At 36.5% G+C, this 21,607-nt stretch overlaps 1 protein-coding gene across 1 annotated transcript in view; it reads left to right on the top strand.

Moving 5' to 3' along the window:
- CBLB (Cbl proto-oncogene B) overlaps window positions 1-21,607 on the top strand; it is a 208,409-nt gene that overhangs the window by 75,626 nt on the left and 111,176 nt on the right. The window contains exon 4 of the mRNA XM_061194148.1: window positions 19,838-19,984. Within this exon, the coding sequence (XP_061050131.1) occupies window positions 19,838-19,984 (147 nt within the window). The remainder of the gene's footprint in view (window positions 1-19,837; window positions 19,985-21,607) is intronic.

The following is a 21,607-nucleotide window of genomic DNA, read 5'->3' as shown; positions in this document are numbered from 1 at the left end:
GGTGGGTCTGACTTTTTTTCCCCCCCCCTTGCTGTTCTTAAGGAGGTGGAACCAAACATAGCAGATGAATTCCTTGCATTTAGGGATCTCAAAGGTTAATGGTGATAGAGGGAGATTATTGAAGGGAGAACTGGTCTTTCTCAGAGTAGGCATAGGTGAGCCACACTTAGGCTGAACCAGTGATGTGTGTGGTCGTCTTCTATTTCCTGTAGTAGGAGGAAGCAAGCCCGCTCCCTGACCTCTGACAATGTGTTAACCAATCAGAAGAATTTAGTTCTTCTCCCAGGGTAGAGATGAGCGGGGTGAACTGGGGTGTGGTGATGAGGTTATTATCAGTCTGATGTTGATATTTACAAATGTGAAAAGTACAGGCTGTCCCAGGTTGGGGCCATCAAGGACTTAGGGGTGAGTTCTTTAGGGTTATTGAGGGATGAGAAATGAAAGTCCCTTCAGCAATTAACCTTGACGTCTGTCCTGGAAGAGAAGCTGAATCACTCTAAAACAATGATGTTCCAGCCCAGTAATGATGACTGTGACTCCCAGCGTGTTGGCAGCATCAGGGGAGGGACTGATGGATAGTATCTGGTGTGGGACAACAGAGTGGAATCTCTTTTGCAGATTCCGCTTTAAAAAGGTATTTACATCTTGAGGCTGCCTTAGATGCAGTTTTACCTAGAGGCAGAACAATGAAAAATAAAGTACCTCTTGAGCTTCCGGCTAACCCTGTGCTTTTCAGATATTAAACATGCACATGAATCACCTGGGGGGCTTATCAAAGTGCAGATTCTGAGTCAGCAGTTCTGGGGTGGGGACTGAGGGTCCGCATTTTTGACAAGCTGTGGGGTGACGTTTAAGCTGCGGGTCCAAGGACTGGATTTTGAGTATAATTGTTAGGTAGCAATATTTATTTTTGTTCTTGCCCTGGGTCTTGACTGCGGAACTGAAATCTAAGGCTCACTATTATCATTCATTCTTCTTCATGTTTAGTCTTCCTTTACACTTGACTATGAAAATGCTATTCACAGTGAGGAAGATAATACTTTATTATTCCTGGTGGTATGTATAGTATGTGTATTATGGGAAGAACAGTGATTAGTAATAGATATTAATAGGATCCAAATTAAATCCACCAACCAACCTACTGGAAATTCTTTCTGATCAGAAACCAAATGCTAGGCTATGCATTGCTATTTGCAGACATCTCCATGCAGTACCATATTCACATGTGTGTTGTACTAAACAGATGTCTGAGAAACAGATTTTTGTGACAGATTTTGACACAGGAAACGCGTCAGGCTCCATAAAACTTAATGGAAAAATGTATTGCTTAACTACAGTCCATTTTTTTTTTTTTTTTTTTTACAGTCCATTTTTAAAGAACAGATTGCAGTGCTTTCAGTGGAATCAAATGGGTCTTATACTTGAGAGCCTTGGCAGTCTCCCTACCCAGAGAATTCACTCTGAGAATGTCACCTGGTGATGGTACTTGATGGGTTATTGATAATGTTGTGTTTGGGGTTGGAGTTGGTCAGCTCAGTGTTCTACTTTAGATCATGGAAAAAGGATATATTTCTTTACTACACTAAATATTTATCTGCTGAATCATTTCTGGAAGTGAGGGAATTACTGTGGTATTTTGAAATGGAAGCACATCTTTTCAGATGTGCATTCGCAATGTGATCTCTGAGTCGGTTTCAAATGGTAATACACCAGGGGCAGAGAGCTTGCCAAAGGAGAACATCTGCTTCTAAGACGTAGGCTTCTGGAGCATTCCTCTCTGAGAGCTTTTCTTTTGCTTGTTTTCTTAATTTGTTAAATCTAGATTATATTCTATTAAGGACACAGGGAAGAAACCCTCAAAATTCAGTTACTATCTTACAACAGAGAAGTCTTCAATGAAAGCTCTTAAATTTGGATGAAGATCTAAGAACTCCTAGTTATTCAGCTATAGCTTGTGATGCATTTTATTGAAAGTGGTTTTCTTTTTCAAACTCCCCCTGGAGATAGTGCTCCCTTGTGGAGTCATGGTTGGGTATGTAGGCTTCTGCATCCTTGAGCAGCCTGAGTAGGTGGTGGGACTGTGCTGGTATAATGGGCAGGCCTGCAGAGCGAGGTGATTTAGTGTCTGCAGTGTGGTCTTGCTGCCCTTGCAGTCTCTTCCATGAATACAGATCACTTCTGACCCTGCAGTCTGTCATATGGCCAGGCTGATCTACACCCACATACCTTTGTCTACCAGCCTTGCTGCTTTTATCTGGCACGCTCTTTTCCCTTTACCCTGCTTCTCTGAACCCTTTTTAAGAGGCCCAGAGTTGAATACACTCTCCCCTGGGCTCCTGTGTTGCTGAAGCACCTTGAATGTACTTCATTGGTACAGTTACACTGCATTGTAGCTGTGTGTTTTTATATCTGATTACCCACTTAGATTATAAACGCCTGGAGGGCAGGGATGTAGCTGGTTTTCATCTCGTTATCCCCATTGCCTAGTGTAGTGGCAGATCATAACAGAGCCTCAAAAAATATTTACTGAGTGAATAAACTTTATTTTAAAGTCACTGGAACTTCATATATGCAGATCACAATTTCTATGCATATAAAATTTTTCCGAAAAACAGGGAGAACTGACTTTCGTGCAAGTAAGCTAGACTTTTAGAGAAGCAGCGAGCTCCATCATAAGTAAGATATACCAGAAAATGAAAAGATTAATTGGTGCTGCTTTTACAGTCTGATCTTTGTGGATTATTTGTAGCTTTTCTTTCTCTTAGTATTTGATTCCTTAAGAAATACTTCATTAAGCAGGAAATAAAATTTTCATAAGTTAATACATGATCCTTTGCTCATCATTCTAAAATTTAACTGAAATATTAAAAATGGTTTCTTTTTAAATATTTGGGTTTTCTTGTTTCTATTAAGCTTTAAATGATAGGTATCACCAGGAGAGGAATAATGATTGATTCTCATGCTAAGTGTATAAATTGAATCTTACAAGTCTTGGGTATAGCAATATATCTGTTGAATAACCATTTCAGTAAATTTATTTACATGGATAGACAGGTACAATAATCTGTTCAACAGTATCTTTAAATGTCTTCTCAAGATTATTATAGTGATGGTATAGGTACAGCTGGAAGCCAAAAGAATTATGCTTAAAAAAAAATCAGTGTGTACCCTTCAGTGTTGATAAGGGATTCTTAATAGTGCTTGACTTTTTTTTTCTTTTAATAGATCTTTAATGGAGTAAATTGCTTCACAATACTGTGTTACTTTCTGTTGTACACCAAAGTGAATCAGCCATATGTATACATATGTCCCCTCCCTCTTGAGCCTCCCTCACATCCTCCCTATCCCACCCCTCTAGGTCATCGCAAAGCACCGAGCTGATCTCCCTGTGCTATGCTGCTGCTTCCCACTAGCTAACTATTTTACATTTGGTAGTGTATATATGTCGATGCTACTCTCACTTCTCCCCAGCTTCCCCCTCCCACCCCGTGTCCTCAAGTCTATTCGCTATGTCTACATCTTTATTCCTACCCTGCAACTAGGTTCATCAGTACCATTTTTTTTTTAAAGATTCCATATATATGCATTAGCATATTTATTTGTTTTTCTCTTTCTGACTTACTTCACTCTGTATGACAGACTCTAGGTCCATCCGCCTCACTACAAATAACTCAATTTCATTTCTTTCTATGGCTGAGTAATATTCCATTGTAATATGTGCCACATCTTCTTTATCCAATCATCTGTTGATGGACACTTAGGTTGCTTCCATGTCCTGGCTATTGTAAATAGTGCTGCAATGAACATTGTGGTACATGTCTCTTTTTGAATTATGGTTTTCTCAGGGTCTATGCCCAGTAGTGGGATTGCTGGGTCATATGGTAGTTCTATTTTTAGTTTTTTAAGAAACCTTCATACTGTTTTCCATAGTTGCTGTATCAATTTACATTCCCACCAACAGTGCAGGAGAGTTCCCTTTTCACCACACCCTGTCCAGCATTTATTATTTCTAGATTTTTTGATAATGGCCGTTCTGACCGGCATGAGGTGATGCCTCATTGTAGTTTTGATTTGCATTTCTCTAATAATTAGTGATGTTGAGCATCTTTTCATGTGCCTCTTGGTCATCTGTATGTCTTCCTTGGTGAAATGTCTATTTAGGTCTTCCGCCCATTTTTTAATTGGATTGTTTGGTTTTTTGATATTGAGCTCCATGAGCTATTTGTAGATTTTGGAGATTAATCCTTTGTCTGTTGTTTCATTTGCAAATATTTTTTCCCATTCTGAGGGTTGTCTTTTTGTCTTGTTTATGGTTTCCTTTGCTGTGCAAAAGCTTTTAAGTTTAATTAAGTCCCATTTGTTTATTTTTGTTTTCATTTCTGTTACTCTAGGAGGTGGGTCGCAAAAGATCTTGCTGTGGTTTATGTCAAAGTGTGTTTTTCCTATGTTTTCCTCTAAGAGTTTTATAGTGTCTGGTCTTACATTTAGGTCTTTAATCCATTTGGAGTTTATTTTTGTGTAAGGTGTTAGGTAGTGTCCTAATTTCATTCTTTTACATGTAGCTGTCCAGCTTTCCCAGCACCACTTACTGAAGAGGCTGTCTTTTCTCCGTTGTATGTTCTTGCCTCTTTTGTCGTAAATTAGGTGACCATATGTGTGTGGTTTTATCTCTGGGCATTCTATCCTGTACCATTGATCTATATATCTGTTTTTGTGCCAGTACCATACTGTCTTGATTACTGTAGCTTTGTGGCATAGTTTGAAGTTGGGGAGCCTGATTCCTCCAACTCTGTTTTTCTTTTTCAAGATTGCTTTGGCTATTAGGGGTCTTTTGTGTTTCCATACGAATTGTAAGGTTAAGTACAATTTTCCTAGACTGAATCAGGAAGAATTAGAAAATATAAACAGACCTATCACAAGTAATGAAATTGAAACTGTAATTAAAAATCTTCCAACAGACAGAAGTCCAGGACCAGATGGCTTCACAGGTGAATGCTGTCAAACATTTAGAGAAGAGCTAACACCAATACTTCTGAAACTCTTCCAAAAAATTGCAGAGGGAGAAACACTCCCAAATTCATTCTACGAAGCCACCATCACCCTGGTACCAAAACCAGAAAAAGATATCACAAAAAAAGAAAATTGTAGACCAATATCACTGATGAACAGAGATGCAAAAATCCTGAACAAAATACTAGCAAACAGAATCCAACAACACATTAAAAGGATCATACACCATGATCAAGTGGGATTTATCCCAGGGATGCAAGGATTCTTCAATATACGCAAATCAATCAATGTGATACACCACATTAACAAATTAAGGAATAAAAACCATATGATCATCTCAATAGATGCAGAAAAAGCTTTTGACAAAATTCAACACCCATTTATGATAAAACCTCTCCAGAAAATGGGCATAGAGGGAACCTACCTCAACATAATAAAGGCCTTATATGACAAACCCACAGCAAGCATCATACTCAGTGGTGAAAAACTGAAAGCATTTCCACTAAGATCAGGAACAAGACAAGGATGTCCACTCTTGCCATTCTTATTCAGCATAGTTTTGGAAGTCTTAGCCACGGCAGTCAGAGAAGAAAAAGAAATAAAAGGAATACAAATTGGAAAAGAAGTAAAACTGTCACTGTTTGCAGATGACATGATACTATATATAGAAAATCCTAAAGATGCAACCAGAAAACTTCTAGAACTAATCAGTGAATTTGGTAAGGTTGCAGGATACAAAATTAATGCATCTAAATCTCTGGCATTCCTAGACACCAACAACGAAAAATCAGAAAAAAAAATTAAGGAAACACTCCCATTTACCATTACAACAAAAAGAATAAAATGGCTAGGAATAAACCTGCCTAAGGAGGCAAAAGACTTGTACTCAAAACTATAAAACACTGATGAAAGAAATCAAAGATGACATAAACAGGTGGAGAAATATACCATGTTCTTGGATTGAAAGAATTAATATTGTGAAAATGACTATACTACCCAAAGCAATTGACTTTTAAACAGAGTCCTCAGTGACTAGAACTAGACAAGCCAAAATCCAGGATGATTTCTTATCTAGACATATTTCAAATCTAGTTATGTTAAGTCGTATTTAGAAAATGTGATTTAAATGGCAGCTCAATTAAAAGACTGCTATACAGTCTATAAACATTTCAGGTCTTTGCTTACATTTTATGTACATATAATATTAAGAGTATTCTCTACCTTTGAGCATTTAAGACTTGTAGAAATTAAGTCTGTTGTCGGTATAAATCAGTGGATTTTTTTTTAATATCTTTTTAAAACATCTTTATTTGCTTTACAATGGTGTTTTAGTTTCTGCTGTATAACGAAGTGAATCAGCTATATGTATACATGTATCCCCATATCCCCTCCCTCTTGTGTGTCCCTCCCACCCTTCCTATCCCACCCCTCTAGGGGGACACAAAGCACCAAGCTGATCTCCCTGTGCTATGCAGCTGCTTCGCACTAGCTATCTGTTTTACATTTTGTAGTGTATATATGTCAATGCTACTCTCTCACTTCGTCCCAGCTTACACTTCCCCGTCCCCGTGTCCTCAAGTCCATTCTCTACGTCTGCGTCTTTATTCCTGTCCTGCCCCTAGGTTCTTCAGAACCTTTTTTTTTTTTTTTTTTTTTAGATTCCATATATATGTGTTAGCATACGGTATTTTTCTCTTTCTGACTTACTTCACTCTGTATGACAGTCTCTAGGTCCATCCACCTCACTGCAAATAATCAATTTCGTTTCTTTTTATGGCTGAGTAATATTCCATTGTAATATGTGCCACATATTTATCCAGTCATCTGTTGATGGACACTTAGGTTGCTTCCATGTCCTGGCTATTGTAAATAGTGCTGCAATGAACATTTTGGTACATGACTTTTTTTGAATTATGGTTTTCTCAGGGTATACGCCCAGTAGTGGGATTGCTGGGTCGTATGGTAGTTCTATTTGTAGTTTTTTAAGGAACCTCCATACTGTTCTCCATAGTGGCTGTATCAATTTACATTCCCACCAACAGTGCAAGAGGGTTCCCTTTTCTCCACACCCTCTCCAGCATTTATTGTTTGTAGATTTTTTGATGATGGCCATTCTGACTGGTGTGCGGTGATATCTCATTGTAATTTTGATTTACATTTCTCAGTGGATTAACCTAATGGTATTTTCACAGTTCAGTTCATTGTATGCTTATCTAAATAAGTATGTTTTGGAAATTAAATTCCTTCTGATACAAATCTGAGTTAAACTACTTTCCAGTTAGTATAGTCCAGATTTCTTCTAAAAACCTCTTTTGGTTAGTTTGTTTTAGTATCAGAGAAGATACAGAAGATGTAAATTTTATAATTTCCAATGTAAAAATGCTTTAAGTAGGAAGACTAGTTTTAAATAGTGTTTGATCCTTTATCCATAAGTTATTTACTTATTCATATTGACAGAGAGAAGAGGGCCCTAGCCTTTCAACTGCTACTATTGATGACAATAATGATAATGATAGTAAGCTAGTAGCACTAATAATACTAGTAATAATGATAAAAATTTATCAAATGCTTGCTGTGTGTCAGTTTCCTAAGCCAATTATTTACTGCTGTGTATCAAACCACATAAAACTTAGAGGCTTAATTTACCAACAACTAATATTTGTTATGATTTTGTGGGTTGGCTTCTATTTTCTGTTGTGTTGGCTGGGGTGTTGGGCCTCCCTCACATGCCTAGCGCTTGTTGCTTCCTTGCAGCTGGGGACTCACTAGGGCCTTTCTGCATGACTGCTTCGGCTTCCTCACAGCATGACCACTAAATTCCAAGATCATTTTCCAAGGTGCAAAGGCAGAAGCCACAGATATTTTAGGGCCTAGCCTCAGAATTTACACGGTATAATTTCTACCACATTCTACTGGTCAAAGCAATGCACAGCCTAGCCCAGGTACCAGGGGAAGGGGAATAGACTCCACTGCATGATGGGAAGAGTGGCAAAGAAGTTTTGGCCATCTGTAATCCTCCACGAATTCTTTTTTTTTTTTTTTTTTGTATTGGCGGGATTGAAGTGTTATATGGGTACTGACAAAGTCGGATTAATTGGTTTTTTTTTTTTAATTTAATTAATTTATTTATTTATGGCTGTGTTGGGTCTTCGTTTCTGTGCGAGGGCTTTCTCTAGTTGCGGCAAGTGGGGGCCACTCTTCATCGCGGTGCGCGGGCCTCTCTTGTTGCGGAGCACAGGCTCCAGACGCGCAGGCTCAGCAATTGTGGCTCACGGGCCTAGTTGCTCCGCGGCCTGTGGGATCTTCCCAGACCAGGGCTCGAACCCGTGTCCCCTGCATTGGCAGGCAGATTCTCAACCACTGCACCACCAGGGAAGCCCCTGCACGAATTCTTTAAGTACTGTTGTAATTCATGTTTTGGAGATGAGGGAACTACGGCTTAGAGGGTAACTTAGTACCCAAAGTCATTCAGTTACTAAGTGGTTTAAGCTCAAGTTTAGATTAATTTGACTCTAGAGCTGGAGTTTTAACTTGAAATATTTGGCCTTCAGGGTGTGGGCAGATTAGATATGTTTGTCTTTCTACTCCAAAGCCAGTGTCTAAGGGTGGTTTTATTGATGTGTGGCTTATTTCATTTGCAGACTAAAATAGTAAAGGGATTTGATTCATGTTATTGATCAGCCATCATGTGGTAAACATTACAGTCTCCCTAAATTAAGATATTTCTAAACTCTCAGTTGAGATGAAAGTTAAAATTCTTAGACGTGATAATGTCCTATGCTTACTATTAGCACATTTCCTTACCAAGGACAAATAAATAAAATCAACTTTTTAAACCATAAATTTCCCACTGAGCATACTCTGCTTTAGTAGTCTACGTTTTTCATATGTTCTAATGTTTACTTTTCATTAACATGAAAAACAGAGTTTTTAAGTTGCCTTTTATTATTTTTTTGTTATTTCTGCTGCTTTGTGGTTTTGATTTGAAAGACAGTGTTATTCAGGGATTTTCTTTTGTTGAAAAGGAAAGAAAAAGTCAGAGATGCCTATATGGTAATAAACAAAATAAAAATTAAGGCTTCCAAATATACTAATGAATTTTTATACTTACTATAATTTCAATTTTCAATGTTAGATTTTTCTATCCTGACTTTAGGATTTCTGCAGTCTCAGATTGAGGAAAGTCTGTACACTGAAAATATTTTATAGCAGCTTGTACTTCGTATTGATTTTTAGGTTGTGAAATGGATTCATAATTTTTGCCTAAAGCATATGGGCTTTTTAGTGCCTGAGCTGTCTAGTCACCTCCTACCAGCCAGAAATAAAAGTGATGACAGCCTCATGGAATGTTATGGGACCTCAAATTATGTACCCACAGTCTCCTCATTTTATAGAGGACAAAACTTTGGATAAGAGAAGCTTTCGGCTCTTTTCTTATCATGGAGTAATGAGACAGGCAGAGCTGTGTGTAGACCCCTGTGCTCCCAGTGCCATGCTTTCCTCTACCATATCCCAGTACTTCCTTCATGAGGCTTGATATTGGAAATTTAGAAACCAATTGTCTACAAGGTCCTGCCGCCACCACTCGGCTACAGAATAAGCTACATCCAGTTTAACTTTAGCCAGTTTAAGAAAATCTTAGACCTTTTTTCAAATTAAAAAATATACCTGTTGTTGCCACATTCAGAAAGTTTAAGAAGTTTCTAGTGGTCCAGGGAAATTGTACTGCTAACAACTATTACAGCCATGTTTTTCTATGATTATTTTACCTTTTTTTCATTTTGAAAGAAAAAAAAAAAATCCCAATTTTGAAAGAAAAGTAAGTCAGTCTTTACTGCTTAAAAAAACCTAGCATTTCTTTCTGAGGCTGCAGACATCTAAATTAGCCCACTTGTCTTGAACCACTATCATATGTCATATCTGTATCTGGTATGCTGAAGGGAAAATGTGGGTTACTCTGGTCATATGTCACTATACATTTCTTTTATGCTGTTGTATGACAAAGAATATATGTGATGTGCTAATTTATCTATAATAACTATCAGGGACTCTCTTGTTCCTAAAAATAATTCAACTTGAATTGTGGTTTTTTTTTTTAGGAGATTATTGTAAAGGTAGGAGATAATGTCACCAACTAGCTTTAAGGATAATGAGATGTAAGCAGAATTGGATGATTCCTCATTCAGTTTATCAGTTACTGGACTCTTTGACCTTTGTATTCCCTGCTTTATATCCTAAAAAAGTGAAATTATACTATGTGCCATCGGTGAATGTTCTATGGTGGAAGGGCTAATACTTTGTAGAAAATTGGGACTCAGTGGTCAAGTAAAAGGTTTGGGGTGACTGCACCAGAAATGCCTTCTGGATTTGAAAGCCAAGCCTGGGAACCTGGGTGCCACTGGGGCCTGTCAGAGGATGGGCTGTTGCAGTGGGTGTGGAAATCTAGTCACTCTCTCTCCTTCAGGCACATTGCAGGTTTGCCTGAGAAGGTCAGTAGGATGGCTTGTCAGTAATATTTTTGAAAATAGGAATATTTAAAGAAAAAAATAGAAAAACCATTTATAAACTATCCAGAGATTACTACTGTTTATGTCTTTTTGTGTATATCCTATATTTGTTTTCTATTTGTCTGTAGTGTGATATTTAGCTTTTTAATAGAACTAAGACAGTACTGGGCATACTATTTATTGTCTTGCCTTTTTCATGTCACACTTTTATTGAGCACGTTTGTGTGTGTGCATGCATACACACACACACACTCTGTGTTATAATGTGGTATCCATGTCAGATTATACCAAAAATAAATGAGAATTGCTTGGCCAAATTATGTTTATTTTTATGTTTGCCTCAACCGTTTGAATAAAGTAATTTTAACCCCAGGGAAGAGCTGGAATAAATGTCATGATTTTAGTTTTCTTGTCAGTAATGCAGAACATGAGCACCAGAGAGTGAGCTATCTCTTTGCTCTGTGGTTCATTTGTTTTTCACTTGTTCCATTCTTGGGGAGCAGGGTTGAAGTGGGACAAAGGTATCAATGAGGAAAATTTCCAGAGTCAAAAGGAGGAAGTAACTGTCAGGGAACAGGTAATGTGATGGAAACTATGTTTACGCTTCCTCAGAAAGTATGACAAATGTGTTCAGTTTACTGAGATTCTGGAAACTTCACATGGGGCATACAGCATTAATTTCCTTTCATTGCTGTTGTTATATTATGCAATTAACAAAGAAAAAATAGGGAGGGAGAGAAAAGATACTACAACTCACAGAGCAAAGATTTTTGTTTTTTCTTATTTAGAGTCAAACACTAGATTTTTAATTCTCTCTTAAAGCAGCTTTTGGTAAAATTCCTTTTCATCAAAGTTTGGAAAGTTGATGCTTCACTATGTAGTGTTTCTGTAAACTGTTCTTATGTACTGCTCCTATCGATCTGTTCATTAGCACTGTTCGGGTCAGGAAATTCTTATGTGTTTTTTCTTTAAATATTTTACTGGTCATTGACATTAACATTTATTGGTTATCTGTTATGTGTAAGAAGCTGTTACAGGTATAATAAGACTTTTTCTTCACCAACAAAGACTTTTGCTCTGATTGAGGTGAAGTGCAATATGTATATACAATAACTGTGGTACTCTTCAGAGAGAACTTCCTGCCGCGGCAGGTAACGTGAAGTGGTGGCATTTAATAGCCTGATAGATGACATCCTGGAAGGGGGATGGAAAAGATACCGTGGCCGTACTTTGACATAAAACTGGTGCAGGTGAAAGTTCAACAGGCTGAGACATTGGGACTTTGAATCAGTAAGGAGGAAGATATGGCTTAACCCGAGGTTAAGAGCCGGAGAGGTCAGGAAGAGCAGGAGGCCATTCAAATGCTCGAGGAGAGAACAGAGAAGTGGTGTGAGAAATGGTGGAAGGTAGCTTGGTCCCATGGACAGGAGAAATCCTCGAAGAAAATATTGTAGGAAAAATTTGGACCATATTCTAATGAGTCGAAGTGAAAGCTATCTCTGAAGTGTAAATGTGACAAAAAATAAAAATAGTGGACTAGGGAATGTAGCAAGTAAAAATAATTAAGAATTTTCATTAGAAGCAATAAGTACTGACTTAATTGACGTAATTCAGATTGCTACTTCACTGTAATTTTTCTTACGGCGATTTACTGGGAATTGCAAAGAACAAAAATGAATCTAGATTAAAAAAAAAATTGTTTCAGGGTCAAGTTTGTCTATTTGATGATGAGACTCTTCTTTTATCAAAGTACCCCAGGTCATAAAAGTATAGTTTAAACTTCCAGTGTTTCTTTTTCTTTTGAAAAAGAACCTATCAAAGAAACTCAAAGAAAACAAAGTTCTACTATGATTACTAGTGGCTGCTTCTATTGGAATCGTTGCAATGGCAACTTTCCACATGGTTCACAGAATTTTTATTGTATTGATATTTTATCTTAAATAGAAATGAAGGAATAGTTTTTTCTTTTCTCTGTCAAGTAATAGACTGGTCTACATTTTTAAGGTTTATTTTATAAAAGGATACTTGTTACAGATTAGGTTTAAAAATCAAAAGAAGTCCAACACTAAAGACAAAAGTGTTTTCTTTATTGAAGTAGATATTGTTAAACTTTTAAACCAGATGAAAGTACGAGTGATCATATCATACTGTCGTAGTTTCTCATAATAAATTTTCCATATAAAATTATTTGTTGAAATCATCAAAGGGATAATCCTACTCTGCATTGCTGCAAAGTTTAAATAGCTAACATTTAAAAAGATTATTTGGGAAGTTTTATTGAATGTACTGAGATAAGGCTTATTGTAGTCCTTTTCTTCATCCAAACTGCTGTCATAATCGTAGGAAATTTCAAAATCCACATGAAAGACCCCATTCACCCTTGGAGTTTTCTAATTCCTCGCCTAATTCATCTTCACTGTACTGTTCCTACCCATTGCAGGGCCATTTTCTGGTCAGAACTGCATCCATCACCCCCAAAATTGTAGACTCCTCTGTCTCTCTCACTGATTACCACCTTTGTTCTGCTTCTATCTCAGTTTTATTCCCACTATGTTGTTCTATACCTTTGGCAATCCCTAAGCCCCTTAAATTCATTAAGAGTAGGATTGTGTCATCTTCACCTTTGTATCATCAGTGCCTACCTAGACATAGTCTAGTAGACACTCAGTCAAGATATGCAGAATAAATGAATGGATTAATCAAATATTCGCCCATTGTTTGCTGTGGAATTATAAGAGGCCACCATGACAATTGATGATCTTAATAAGGTGAGAATGATGGCCTTAAGATGGCCATCAGTTTAAGTAACAATAGTATTATATGGGGAAACGAAGAAAGACTACTAGGATATTTATACTTTTAAACAGAGGTGGCAGGTAGAGTTAATAATAACTCTTATTTATTGAGAGTTTTAAAAATTAGTTGTGTTAGGCTCTTACCTTCATATCTTATTTACTCCTCACAACAACTTAGTGAGACAGGCATTTCTATTTAAAACTTTTAGAGATGAGGAAACTGATTCAGAGGGAGAGGTTTAGTAACTTGTTCAAGATTACCAGCAGAGTAAGGATATGAACCCAATATGTACTATCAAATTTCAGGGCCAATCTCTTTAATACACAGCAGTTGAAGAATTAGACAGAATATCTTTTGAATATCTTCTGGGAACTTGTCAAAGGATATTACATTTGAATGTGATAGGAACATTTCATGTTTTAGTTGGGTTTAGGTAAGGCATTTGTAAATTGTCCATTCAAAACTGTTTATTTTAGAAAGCAAATTTATTTACCCTGAGTGCATCATTCTTATTTTGTAAGATGGCCTGCTGCTCTTAATAGACCGTTGTGGGCAACACGTTTGAGAGTATACTGCAGAGATCAAAGGATGCCCAGGGTTCATCTTTCCCAGCCACAATTTTGCACTTGGTCTCCCTAGCCTTGTTAGTGGTGGATGATTTGTCCTTTAAGAAAGGAAAAAGACCTTCCTTGGTTACCTATTTTAGTGCAGCTTTTGGACTGACATAGTTTGCTAAATTGTTTTAAAGTGAGCAGTTCAATGGAGTAACATGGAGCAGCTTAAAAAATTGTCCTACTGCCTGTGTCTCAGGTTAGAATGTTTCTGTTCACACTTTACTTCTCTTATGACTTGGGGTAGACTCTGCGTCTTCATTGGGATTTGGACTTTTAAGATCTGCTTCGTATTCCTTGTAAATTGGTGCAGTCACTATGGAAAATAGTATGGAGGTTCCTTAAAAATTTAAAAATAGAGTTGCCATATGATCCAGCAATCCCACTCCTGGGCACATATCTGGAGAAAACCATAATTTGAAAAGATACATGTACCCCAGTGTTCATTGCAACACTATTTACAATAGCCAAGACATGGAAGCAACCTAAGTGTCCATCAACAGATGAAGGGATAAAGAAGATCTGGTATATATACACAATGGAATACTACTCAGCCATAGAAAAGAATGAAACAGTGCTATTTGCAGCAGCATGGATGGACCTAGAAATTATCATACTAAGTGAAGTAAGTCAGAGAAAGACAAATACCGTATGATATCACTTATATGTGGAATCTAAAATATGGCACAAGTGAACTTATTTACGAAACAGAAACAGACTCACAGACATAGAAAACAAACTTACGGTTACCAAAGGGGAAAGGGGGTTGGGGAGGGTTTGGGATTAGCATATACAAGCTACTATATATAAAATAGATGAACAACAAGGTCCTACTGTATATATAGCACAGGGAACTAGATTCAATATCCTGTCATAAACCATAATGGAAAAGAGTATGAAAAAGAATGTGTATATATATGTATAACTGAATCACTTTGCTGTACACCAGAAACTAACACAATATTGTAAATGAACTATACTTCAGTTGAAAAAAAAATCTGCCTCGTATTCCCCTTAGATGTATGGAAAACTTTAAAGCACTTAGGCAAGAGAATGGATAAGATCCAGTTTTATTTAAGACGCTCAGGAGTCATCTTAATAATAGTCTCTATTCCCAAGAGGGGGAAATGAAAGGCAAGGCTTGCATCAGCCTAGTATCCTCACTTTCTTAGGAATCAAAATGTTCCCAAGGTCAAAAACAGTGTGAAGTAACGCCCTAAACCCATCTTGGAAGGCACTACGTCAGAAATAGAGTGACTGGTAATTGTTCTTTAACTGGACGTGAGTCTCATTTTCAGTGCCACTGTTTATATTCTTTGTGTCCTGCCTTTCTCTTTATGTTGAATTTGTTCCACCTTGTAAAGATTAAGAAGCACATGTTCTAGCTTTTAAATGTAAAAATTGAATTATTAATAGTTTTTGGATAAAAAATGGGCTCCCATTTCTTCTACCAGAAACAGTACATTCTCAGAAACTTTGGAACTCACTGATATGAAGTGTCATTTAAAGTTTTTCACTAATTCAGCATTTAAAGCTTTTTATTTCCTCCTTGATTTATGACACAGCTGTTTCTTGAATTGAGAAGAGTCAAGGACTACATGCGATCTAATTAGATTATTCTCTTTGTGTGTCTCCTACATTTAGTGGAGGCTACTAATCAAGTCTTGATGTATTTTTTATTCATTTTTCAAATTCCTCATCTCAAGATGGCTATCGTTGGCGCATTGCCCCCACTATATTGTATGATAATAATGTAGTCATGTCTTTTTCTCCCCTACTATGTGATAAGTTTATTAAGGGTAGGATTGTGTCATCCTACATCAAATCTTGTGTACCTTCAGCCTCCTGATGATGTTGGCTGTAGCCACTTAAGCTACTAAGACTTATTCGTAAAGAGTGATGCCCCATCATTCCGACCTCACATTCTGTGCAGTAATGTAACTTGAATTTTGGAGAAATTGATTCATACTGTTTTAAAGAAGGACAGTTTTAGGTGACCAAATTCAGGATAAAAGAGGCACCTTGCTTCTTAGGTGATATTCTTGACATTGCTGATGCATTCATTACACTTTTTTTAAAAAAATGCAGATAGTTTTCCTTCTCATCTTCTCCCTCTCCTTTGTCTTTGCTCCTCTCTGCCTCCCCCTTCTCAAGGCTCCTCTGTATATTAACATCTTTACTGGTTTACCCAGTATTGACATCTAGAAGCTACTTCTTGCTTACCTGGTGTATCAGAATACTTTTACTCCAAAATTATTTCTTATAAAAAAATCTCACACAAAACAAATTTTAAAAATGGCTTAGCTTTTGATGGTTAATGGGAGATAATGTGGTAGTAATTAGTCAAAATAAAGTATTATTGAAAGTATTATTGAAAGTGAAAGTATTGCAAAATTTCTTGTAAATTAAAGTTATGTTTAAGGTTATTGAGTCTTTGTAGATAAATTTTATTTCCTTAGTTGTTCTGGGGTAGTAATAGATACATATTAGTATTAGTAATAGATTAGTAATAGATTAGTGTTAGTAATAGATACATATTAGTATTAGTAATAGATACATATCTTAATTAGGATGCTTCAAATCCTTTATTAAGCAGTCATCATTTTTGGTCTTATGATGAGCGGCAATCAAGTGGGCTTAGGGAAAATTGGCAAAGTATGGAAAAATATCATGATAGGAAAAAAATTCATCTACAAAGAAGATGTGGAGTTGTTGCCTTTCTTCCCTCTATGTCTAGATGATTAGAGATGACTGTATCCTTGGATTTTATTTTCAAAATTGGAGGTTATTTATTTTTAAAATGGGTATCTAAGAGTGCAGAGTGGGGTGGGGAACTAAAGCTTAATGTAAAGCAAAATATAGTAAACAAAAAACTCCCACACAGTCATATAAAAAACAAACCTATTTGCTATGACAGTAAATTTAAATGACATCAGATAATAGAATTAACTATAAGCTCTTTTCATTTCTTGGTGTGGATTGCAACCTCTGTAAATCGATATTTCAGATAAAGGGTTTCCAAAATAATCATTTACATACGTATGGTGTGTGTTTTTAAAAACTAGATATAAAATAAATATAAATATGCTTTCTGGTATATGTGAAAAATAAAGTAACACAAAACTGTCGCATTCACATGTTTTTAACAACTTGAATTTGTGTTTCTTTAAAGACTAAAGGCAAAATAGATCTTTTCATTGCCTTAGTTTATGCAAAAAGTCGAATAAAAATGTGGTGATCTGTTTGTAGGAACAAGAAAATTGGACTATACACACAGTTTATAATTTAACAGTGATTAGTTATATAGTGATTATTAGAGCTTCTAGACTGTAAATTATAAAGATAAAATGTTACTATTTCTGTTTCAAAGTTTAGTGCCTACATAGCCAGTGGATCAGAAATCCAAGATGGGTAATCACTGGTATTGTGCTTCAGGCTTTAGATTTAACAAATAAAAATGAAAAACATTTGGATATGATTAAAGAACAGAGAAACAAGGGGATGGAGAGCAACCAATTCAGAAAATAAGGAACAGTTGGTTTTCCCTAATTACAGCCATCTTGATTTTTCTTTTTTCTTCTGTATGTATCAATTGGAAGTTTGGTAGAAAATTAACTCGTTTGCCTAATTATAGAAATAAATTCGTTGCAGATTTTCAAATGTGACTTTATGTTTTTCCTTAAACTCAAATTTCAAAAGTCAGTTGCAGTTTATATTGGCTGCAATTCTTTCCTTGGATATAGTTCATCAGTTTACTTTTCATTTCCTAAGACTGGATTTCTTAAATCTACCGTCACCTAAATGAGGGTGTGTTGACATAAATGAGAAGATCAAAGATTCAACTAATTAAAGAAGTTTTACCTTGGAATTAGGCTGAGTTGTGCAGAAGTGTGGCTGAATCTAAGAAGATGATGAAACATTTTTTTTTTTTTTAAAGATTTTGATTAATTAATTAATTAATTTATTTTTTTTGGCTGTGTTGGGTCTTCGTTTCTGTGCGAGGGCTTTCTCTAGTTGTGGCAAGCGGGGGCCACTCTTCATCGCGGTGCGCGGGCCTCTCACTATCGCGGCCTCTCTCGTTGCGGAGCACAGGCTCCAGACGCGCAGGCTCAGTAGTTGTGGCTCACGGGCCTAGTTGCTCCGCGGCATGTGGGATCTTCCCAGACCAGGGCTCGAACCCGTGTCCCCTGCATTAGCAGGCAGATTCTCAACCACTGCGCCACCAGGGAAACCCAATGATGAAACATTTTGCATAACCTAACCATAATGATTTTGCAGATTGTTTGTTGTTGCCAGTCAGCACTAAAATAAGGCCTAAGTTCTGACCCTTCTTTCCCATAAATCTTCTCATGGATAATAAAGGTTATGGAAATTGGGACTTTTTGGTTTTCCAATAGAGATGAATTTTTTGAGATGTCAATTACTTTATACTTTATTGCTTTCTGTTCATTCCTATTTTTCCCACTTTTTATCACAAGTACCTTATTTATTCCGTATTCATATAATATAGGAAGTTACATGTTTCCTTTCAGTGACTTTACGGAGAGGTGCATGTTTTATGATCTTTTTGGTACCTAACATGTTTTTTTGCTTGTTATTTGAGAGTCATTAAACAGATACATGAGTAAAAAAAAAAAGGCAAATAAACACAACTTTCAGTGTCAAAGTCCTGCAGAAACATTGTATGGTGTTATATGCATTGCAGATTTGATGGCTTTCTTTAGTTTTCCTCTGTATTTACTTTGAGAGCTAATGCAAGTGCCTCCTCCCCACCCCCAGCCCTGACCCCTCAACACACACACAAAACAGTTAAAGCTTCAAAATGGAACGACAGGAGATATGTGCCTGCTGTGTTCTGGTGATTCTGAGTAAGCAGGAATATAAAGAGGCAAGGTCAGCTCAAAACTGAAAAGTTCTGTAGTATTTTATCTTTCAATTGCTTCCTTACTATCTAACACTAACAGTTTTGGGCTGATTAACATAATTAATGTTGTAAACTTATGAAAAGCTAAGAAGGAATGTAGATGATACTGTTAAAGTGTTAGTCACGGTTTGAAGCATGTTCTAAATCATGTCAGAATTCCCAGAACTTAACATGGGAATTAGAATAGAGACAACGCCTACATTTCCCTCCCTTCCAAACCATTGTTTTCATACTACCATAACTTTTTCTTTCTAAAACAGAGATTTGATCATTTCCTTCATCTTTTTAGTCCATTTTGGCTTCCCATTCCTTATCACAGTAGCGTTTTATGGACTACATTAGAATTACCCAGGGAGCTTCTAAAATATGCACATATCTGAGACTTATCAGAAACTCTGATTTTTAGATAGAAGTGGCAAGTGTATTTGACAAAAACTTTGTTCATTGGTTCAGATGCCTCTTTTTGTCATGTCCCAACCAAACTTTCTCATCTTGTCTCAAGCCGTTTCCTTCACTCTCTTTCTGCTCTTCTCTAGCCATGCTAAATCTAGATATTCTCCAAATAGTTCTATTCCTAACCTCTCCTCCTTCCCCTCCTCTCCACTCTAAGTCTTTCATCTGTTGAACAACTGCTTATCTTGCTAGGTTCGCCTTAAATGACACATCTTTCCTTATTCCCCGTGTAGAAATAATCACTCTGTCTTTTTTGTTTAGCATTTATATTTGATTATGAGTTTTTTAGGTGTCCGTCTCTCCCATTAAACCTCATGTAATTCATCTTGTTGATGTTTATATTAAATGAATACATGGATGACTAATAGAATCCCTGTTAGGAACTTAAATGTACAGTTTTTATGAACATTGTTTTTAAGGGCTTTATTGAGCTGACCTAGGTTGATAATGTCATTTTTCATAATATATATTCCCGTTAAATCTTACATGCCTATATATTTACTTTTTCGTTCATTTTTCCCTCTTTGTATCTACAGACGAAATCTTACAAAACTATCCCTTATCTTCAGTCACATGTTGGCAGAAATCAAAGCAATCTTTCCCAATGGGCAATTCCAGGGAGATAACTTTCGTATCACGAAAGCAGATGCTGCTGAATTCTGGAGAAAGTTTTTTGGAGACAAGTAAGTACAAATTTGGATCCATGTTTGAAGAATGACTTAGACCTGCCTCCAGTTCCATATGGTGTAGATCTTACCTGAGTATTTTGAGAATATACTGCAGTGTTTTTGATAAGTGTTTTGATTGCTATTTTTTCTATTTAGCCACCAAAAGTATACCTCAGTAACTGAATAATTTTGTTGTCACCAAGTAAATATTATATGACATTTATTTATTTGGTGAGCATTCATTGAGTTAAATAGTTAGCTCTAAGAAGCAGATGTATGTAAGACAGAGTATACATGGGAAGCTCATAACTTTTTATAACTTAGTGTACACATAAAACACATATAGAAAATAAAAGGCAGAAAGGGAAAGACACTTTAAAAATTGGCCTAAATAAATTGTTCTGACAATCCAGAGGGGGAACACTTACTTCAGGACTGCAGGCATTGGAGACTGCTTTCTATACTAGGAGGTGGAGTATAAGCTTGACGAAGATCTGAAATTGAAGTGGGAAAAGGCCTCAGCACTGGCATTCAGGTTTTCTCTGTGTCATTGCGCAGAAAGTATGCACGTGTAAACAAGATACAGAAATGAGGATAATGTTATCACAAAGTTGCATTATCTCACAAAAATAGCTAAAGATGTTTTCCTCAGGTATTTCCTATCCAGACACAAACCCAGGTGAGCTTGGTAAATAATAGGAATTAAATATCTGAAGTCTGCATAACTTAAATAAAACGTGCAAAACTTTTATCAGGAATCTCTTAGTAAGATGCTTAAGAACTGAGCATCAGGAGGCAGATGGTTTCTTCAGTTTCTTTTAAGGGTCCCCTTTGATGAGAGAACACCCTCAGAATGTCCTTGAATGTAGGCAGAACTGTAGGTAAGAATTAAGGAGGGGTGATTGCTTACACACAGATTATTGTTTTCATCCTGTAGTTAAATTCTATATTTATACAGTAGCTGATGAAATACGATGTAAAATGTTGGCATACACTTTCAGTGATGTGAGTCCTGTGACACTGGTGAATTAACTGTAACGTTGGGTTTCCCGTTTTTTTTTTTCTCTATGACGTGCTGTGTTTATCTATAGCTACCACATGATTAGGACATACACAGAGCAATGCACGTTTGATTAGATGCGTAATTTTTTTACTTCAAAAATGTTAAAGCCTTTTTCCCACTTCTTAAATAAAATGTATTCTGAATTATTTTTAGGCACTACAGGAGGAAATACTATTATTGCCTTTAACACAAGACATTCTGTGTTCCAGAAATCTAGCTCTTTGTAATGCTCCTATATCCATTCACAAATGAGGACTTAAAAAAAGAAAAGGTTCATCCTCATCTGAATTAGACTAACAGCCAGGAGTGTACGGATTAAATATTTGTGAATAGTAGAAAGCAGAAAGGGACCGCAGAGTTCTGGGAGTAACAGCTGAGGATGTCTTGAAGCTACAGCTCATATATTAACACTCTGAGCCTAATGCAAAGAGTTGGTAACCTTCAAAATAAACTATCTTAAAATTTTAAGAAAATCTATCAGACAAGTTGCTTGCGGTATTTCTTTTTGAAAACTGAAAATTCTGGTGAGTTAAAAATTGCTTGCTTGTCAAAAGGTCAGTAAAAAATGGACCTTT

This window comes from Eubalaena glacialis, chromosome 6 (genome assembly GCF_028564815.1).
Source record: "Eubalaena glacialis isolate mEubGla1 chromosome 6, mEubGla1.1.hap2.+ XY, whole genome shotgun sequence".
Lineage (NCBI taxonomy): Eukaryota > Metazoa > Chordata > Mammalia > Artiodactyla > Balaenidae > Eubalaena > Eubalaena glacialis.
This window is presented reverse-complemented; position numbering and strand designations above follow the sequence as displayed.